Source organism: Myotis lucifugus, unplaced genomic scaffold (assembly GCF_000147115.1).
Source record: "Myotis lucifugus unplaced genomic scaffold, Myoluc2.0 scaffold_771, whole genome shotgun sequence".
Lineage (NCBI taxonomy): Eukaryota > Metazoa > Chordata > Mammalia > Chiroptera > Vespertilionidae > Myotis > Myotis lucifugus.
Window position 1 is genome coordinate 197,516 of NW_005871819.1, and position 6,505 is coordinate 204,020.

At 57.9% G+C, this 6,505-nt stretch overlaps 2 protein-coding genes across 2 annotated transcripts in view; both read right to left on the reverse strand.

Moving 5' to 3' along the window:
- The window catches only part of APOE (apolipoprotein E), a 6,693-nt gene extending 5,733 nt beyond the window's left edge, over positions 1-960 (reverse strand). Inside the window, exon 1 of the mRNA XM_023746958.1 lies at positions 858-960. The gene's annotated coding sequence lies outside the window, so the exon portion shown is untranslated. The remainder of the gene's footprint in view (positions 1-857) is intronic.
- Positions 1-6,505, reverse strand: part of TOMM40 (translocase of outer mitochondrial membrane 40) — a 10,948-nt gene that overhangs the window by 814 nt on the left and 3,629 nt on the right. The window contains exons 5-7 of the mRNA XM_023746959.1: positions 1,275-1,400; positions 1,076-1,152; positions 858-960 (exon numbers count right to left, since the gene is read on the reverse strand). Coding sequence (XP_023602727.1) covers positions 858-960; positions 1,076-1,152; positions 1,275-1,400 — 306 coding nt within the window. The remainder of the gene's footprint in view (positions 1-857; positions 961-1,075; positions 1,153-1,274; positions 1,401-6,505) is intronic.

Sequence of the window (6,505 nt, forward strand, 5' to 3'; positions counted from 1 at the left end):
GCTCATCTCCCTCAGCTCAGTGAGCCCTCCCCTCCGGGAAGCCCTCCCCTCCGGGAAGCCCTCCGCCACCCCATGGGCCCCCCATTCAGTCCTGTCCACACCAGGTCCTTGCTTTTGAGGATGGGTCTGTGCTTCCTCGTGTGACCCCTGTGAGGACGGGCCGTCCCAGCACCCTCGGCACAACTCTGGGCACAGCGGGCGCTCGGTGTCTGCTGAATGGAAGACTGAACTGTCCTCATTCACGAGAGCCTGGTGATGTGCACCTGCCGGTGCTCCCCCCACGTGGGAGGGAGGCTCACTCACTTCACGGGGGCAGAGCTGGAACCCCAACCCAGCCTCTGCCAGAGCAAGGGCTGAGAGGCTAAAGGCGAAGAAACCCCGGGGCCTCGTCGCCGCCGGCAGCAGCCCTGCTGACTGATGGGGCCTTTGGGGCGGTCTTCAGACCCTCCAAACCCGAGAACCACTGAGGCCCAAGAAGAAAGACTTAAAGCTAGACACCAGGTCGGGAGGCAGGCAGCTGGAGGAGGGTCTGGTAGTGACCGAAACCTCCAGGAGCCTCGTTTCCACTGTGACCTGAGTGTGTTCGAAGTTGCCGTCCACTTACGGGAAAATTACGGGAAAAGAAAAAAAGAGGGCCGAGTGCAGAGATGGGAGGGGGCTGCTGGCCGGGGTGGGGAGGAATGTAGCAGGGACGAAGCTTAGGCCCAGGCCCCACCTTCTTAGCAAGCGCTCCCGGGTGATTTGGAGGCCCTCAAGAGTCCCGGCCTGATGCCCTTCACCATCTCCTTGGCCTACACCCACTCAGAGCTGAGTCACCTCTCGTCTTGTTTTCCATGCGGGGAAACTGAGGCCTGTACCTTTGAAGAGGAGGTTGGCCTTGGGCAAGTCCAGCTGGTACCCGAAGGAGACGCTCGTGTCTTGCATCCTTGTGCTGGCCTCAAACTCCACGCCTACCTGCAGCTGGAGGGGCCAGGGCAACAGAGTCAGCATCCCAGACTGGACTCCCGGGCACACAAGCCCTGGGCAACCCATGCCTGGAAGTGCGCGCTCGCGGCCGGTCTCTGGACCAGCTCACCTGGTCGCTGGCTTTGTGGTAGTATGTCGCGTGCATGCCCGCCTGGCCCAACGTTACTGTCGCCAACCAGTTGTTCACTGTAAGAGAGCAGTGTGGGGTGGGGGTAGGTTACCAAGGGGACTTGAGAACCCAGGTCCCCTCGCCCAGACCCAGGAGTCCGAGGCCCGGCCCCACTCCTACCCTCGGGCCCCAGACTCACATGTGTATTTCCCAGCTAGAGACATGACAGTACCCTCCTCCCCAGGCCGCCGGTGGTAGACCAGCTCTCCGCCCAGTGCCAGACACGGCGTGATGCTCTGGAGGTAGTGGGCCACGAGGATTCCTGCGGGTGAGATGGCAGCTGTTACCTGGGCGAGGTGGGCAGTTTCTGCCCGGCCAGCGTGCTGGGCCAGACTCCTGCTCTGGGGGCCTGGAAGGCAGACCCCTGCCGGAGGCTCAGGGCCCGCCCTCAGGCCTCCCACACCGCTGCTCCATGGCGTTCACAGGGTGAGTGAGGCCGGTCTCCCAGACCCCGTGGGACCTCGTCTGGTCTGCACAACCCTGTGGAGCCGGCATTCAATCGCCATCATTTATAGAAGAGGCCGGGGGAGTTCAGTCCCTCACCCGTGGTCACAAAATGCGTGAGAACCACTCTGCCGCTGGGACCGGCAGGAGGGGAGGGTCAGTGAGAGCACACCTCAGGGTGCTAATGGCACTGCAGCCCACCACTCGGCTGTCACTGCAGCCCACGGTGTCACTTCTCAGTAAAGGAGCCTAAAGGAGCGGATGTGGGCAGAGCGTAGAGCTCGCCCAGTGCTCACCAGGACTGCCCCACTGCCCCTCGGCAGCTGGGACCCTGGAGGCCCCCGCGAGTGTTTGCTAACAGATGGCTCTCCATCGCTGGGCTGCATTCCTGAAGCCACGGGCTGAGACTCATTCATGCCCGTCTTCAGAGCCCAGGAGAGCAGCCCCCACACGTGATCTTCTAGGAGGGGAAGAAGCAGGGGGGAGACAGAGGGAGTGACAGGGAAACAGACAACAAGACACCTTCAGAGAGACAGGGAAGCAGAATCAGAAGCAGAGGACAAGGAAGAATGGAAGAGTCTCTGCAGAGAAACCCACCAAGACTGAGCAGAGAGGCTGTGAGGTCATGTAACCCAACAGGAAACAGGAAGACCCCGTAAGGGGAAGGCAGGGGCAAGCAGGGACAGGATAGAGCAAGATGCTGCTTCTCAAAGAAAATCAGATGCACAGATTCGAACTGGCCATGCATGGAGCAGGGAAGAAATGGGGGATGGGGGGCACACACGATCAGTGAGTGGGCACACCTGGGAGGGGGCTTCTGGGGAGGCTGGGGTCACAGGTGGGCTCACGGGAGCCACTGTGTACACTTCTTCACAAGCAGATGATACAATCAGCCCCCCGAGCCGGCATTAAACCATTACCAGCACACCTCTGGCCAGGAGCACCAGCATTCGATGGAAGGAAACTGAGGCCCACAGAATGAAGTGACTGACTAGATCAGGGTGGAGAACCTTTTTGTGCCAAGGGCCATTTGGATATTTATAACATCATTCGAAGGCCACATAAAATTATCAACTTGCCCTAACCGGTTTGGCTCAGTGGATAGAGTGTCAGTCTGCAGACTGAAGAGTCCCAGGTTCGATTCCAGTCAAGAGCATGTACCTTGGTTGTGGGCACATACCCAGTAGGAGGTGTGCAGGAGGCAGCTGATTGATGTTTTTCTCTCTATCCCTCTCCTTTCCTCTGTAAAAAATCAATGAAATATATTTTTAAAAAATTATCAACTTAAAAATTAGCCTGGATTGCCCTAACCGGTTTGGCTCAGTGGATAGAGCGTCGGCCTGCGGACTCAAGGGTCCCAGGTTCGATTCCAGTCAAGGGCATGTACCTTGGTTGCGGGCACATCCCCATTAGGGAGTGTGCAGGAGGCAGCTGATCGATGTTTCTCTCACATCGATGTTTCTAACTCTCTATCCCTCTCCCTTCCTCTCTGTAAAAATCAATAAAATATATTAAAAAAAAAAAAAATTAGCCTGGTGCCCAGCCAGAGGGGCTCAGTGGTTGAGCGTTGACCTATAAATCAGGAGGTCACGGTTTGATTCCTGGTCAGGGCACATGACCAATTTGGGGCCTTAATCCTGAGAAAGGGTGTGCAGGAGGCAGTCGATCAATGATTTTCTCTCATCATTGATGTTTCTCTCTCTCCCTCTCTGAAATCAATAAAAATATATTTTAAAAAAATTAGCCTGCTATATTTGGTCAAACATTTAATTAACTCACCCCTAATGCCTTGACAGGGCCAGACCAAATTTCTTGGGCCTTATATGGCCCATGAGCTGGACATCCCCCACACGTGGGCCAGAGCCATAGAGGGACTTAAAACTCACTAGCCTCTCAGGTCTGCCGACTGCTGGGACTGAGGGCGTGTGACCCCTGATCATCTCTCCAGCTGTCCCTCCTCTCATCTCCTGGGCCTGCCTTGCCCCCTGACCCCCAGCTCCACCCTCCTCCCTGGCCTGCCTGAGCTTCACCCTCTCCCAGCAACCTACAGAGGGATCCTGCTAAAGCACAAACTCAACCCCGTCCTCCCTCTGCTCAGAACCTGTGTGGCTCCCGTGCCCAGATCCTGGCTCCTCACAGCACAGCCGCAAGGCCCCATGTGGCTTGGCTCCACCTTCCAAACAGAGCCACCTCCCTTCCCTAACACAGCCACACAGGCGGCCACACGTGCCCCTAGGCTGCCATCACCCCCAGGGGACTCTGGCACTCGCCCGCTCTGGTCCCCCGCTTCCACCACTCCTGCCATCGAGAACACGAGTCTACGGGAACGCAAATCCTGTGGTCTTCACTACTGAAGTCTCGCTCCCAGGCCCCACGTGCCCGGTGGAATCTGGCTATTTCCATGCCGCCCTCCCTTCTCTGCTCCCCAAGCACATATCCGGGGCCTCTGGCCCGTGGCCAATGTGGCCCAGGGGGCTCTTCCTCCTGCGCAGGATTCGCCTCCTTTTTCTTGAACATCTCACTCCTTCCCCATCCCTATCTCCTTCCCCACTCAGCCAGACCCAGCTCCCCATGGCACCCAGCTCCCCATGGCACCCAGCTCCCCATGGCACGCAGCTCCCCGAGCCAGGGCTTTGTTGAGACCAGCAGCTCATCTGGACGCTATTCATTCTGCAGGCTCTACAGCAGCCATGAAGAGCCCAGTGGGTTTAAACCCCACGAGGGGAGAAAGTGGGTCACGTCTGTGAGACCAAAGAGCAGGCCTCAGGCAAGGGGCAGAGCTGCCAACCTGGGAAAGAAGTCCCGTCTCCGGATCCACCTCCCAAACCTGCTGGGCAGGGGCAGGTTTAGGCTCCCATCCCCCCCGACCTTTCCCCTGCTCGGCTGGGGCCACACCAGGATTCCTTGGGGACGCCACCTGGGGCAGGAGTGGCAGGTGCCCAGGGCAGAACCTGACGGGAAGGTGGCTCTCAGCCCCAGCCAGACAGGACTTCTTTCTGCACTTCCCGCCCCATGTGCAGTGCCCGCTCCTGAGCGCTACCCCCCCTTCACCCTCCCTCGCGCGGCTCCAGGGCCATTCAGGGGAGCGGTCCCTGTCACTCCAGGTGAGACAGCTGCCCGCCTGTTCTAAGTCTCATGGCGACCTGAGCTTTCCTGAGTAGGGTTTCTCCCAATAGCAAGGAGGTCACTGTGTGACCATTTGCTTAAAGGCAGATGTCTCCCTCTGGCCCAGGAGCCCTGTGAGGGCAGGAGGGGCTGTCTCAGCCCCTGCTGTGTCCCAGCACCGCCCTGCCCGGGGCCGCACACACTAGGTGCTTAGAATGACACAGAAGCTCCCAAGGAGCCGAGGCCATGGGGAGGGAACCAGGTAAGAACTCGGGCCCTCGAATTAGGCCGCGATTCAGATTCCAGCTCCTCGGAGTCTAGGCAACTTGATTTCACTCGGGCCCGTTTTCTCATCTGTGAAATGGGGGCCATTAAAACAGACACCTCAAAAAACAAAACAAGAACACAGACACCTCTGCCCACTGTGGGGTGGCACTGAGACACACAGCGAGCCCTACCCACACACCTGGAGCTCAGCGCTGAAGATGTGCTGCCGCTGAATCCTGCAGTGAGAGGCGGTCACTGCTATTGTGCCCTCGTGACAGAGGAGGAAACTGAGGCTGTCCCAGCTGTCGGTGTAAGTTACTCCTGTGCTCAGCAGGGACCTGGACCAGTAGGCCCTGTTTTTATTAGTCTGAGGAGGAGGAAGAGGGGCTGGGAGGCCAGTGTGGGGAGCACAAAAGGTCGCTGCGGGGAGTGTGTTCGGGGGAAGGGGGTGCCGGTACCAGAGAGAAGAGAATGGACTATGGAGTCCGACTTGCTGCGTCCTTTGGGAATTGCTTCCCCTCTCTGGGCCTCAGTAAGATGGGGACAATGGCAGCACCTACCCCACGGGGCTGCTCAGAGGATCCAGGAGCTATTTCCTTACTGCTCTATTCCCAGCACCTGGAACTGAATGAAGGAGAAGATGCACATGACATGCTCAGGGCTTGACAAAAGGCTGAGGGAAAGGATGGGACCTGCCATTACACTGCTCACTCCTTTGCTCAGCGTTTCCTGGGCACCTGTTCTGGCCCCAGCATGGTTCCCGGCGCTGACATCCTAGCGTAGGAGATAGACAGGTAATAAAGAGTGAGACAACTTCAGAGGGAAGTGCCATAAAGACTATGGGACAGGTGAGGCGATACTACAGACACTTTAGTCACAGAAGGTCTGTTCGTGAGGGTGACGTGTGCCCAGAGACTTACTCAGCCACGTCAAAGCCAGAGAAGAGCCCCGGCCGGTGTGGCTCGGTGGTTGAGTGTCGACCTATGAACCAGGAGGTCATAGTTCAATTCTCGGTCAGGGTACGTGCCCAGGTTGTGGGCTCAATTCCCAGTAGGGGACGCGCAGGAGGCAGCCAATCAAAGATTCTCTCTCATCACTGATGCTTCTCTCTCTCCTTGCCTCTCTGAGTGTGCACATGTGTAAAGGTGCACATGTGTAAAGAACACAGCGATTCCAGGAAGCGTCAGAAAGCCTCACATGGCCCAACTGCAGTGGGTGTGTGAGCAGAGGGGTGATGCCATCCAGAGGTCAGAGGGGATAGAAAAATGTTCTTTCTGCCCTTCACCGAGGGCTTCTCATGCCCAGCTTCCCCCAGCGCCGGCATTTTATGACATGGCCTTTCCCCCGGCCTTCCCCCTTCCCAGCTGGTTGGCATTCTCCTTGCCAGGGGTAGCTTCCTCCTTCTTCCTTTTGGAAGCTTCAAAGGTAAATGCCTCCTCTGGAGAAAGTCTCCCTTAGCCCTCTGGAAAGGAGGGGGCAGGGAGTTCTTCCCGGGGCCCCTCTCGGGGTGGTTGGGGTCCTTGCCTTTCCCCAAAGGGCTTTCAGGGACTTCTT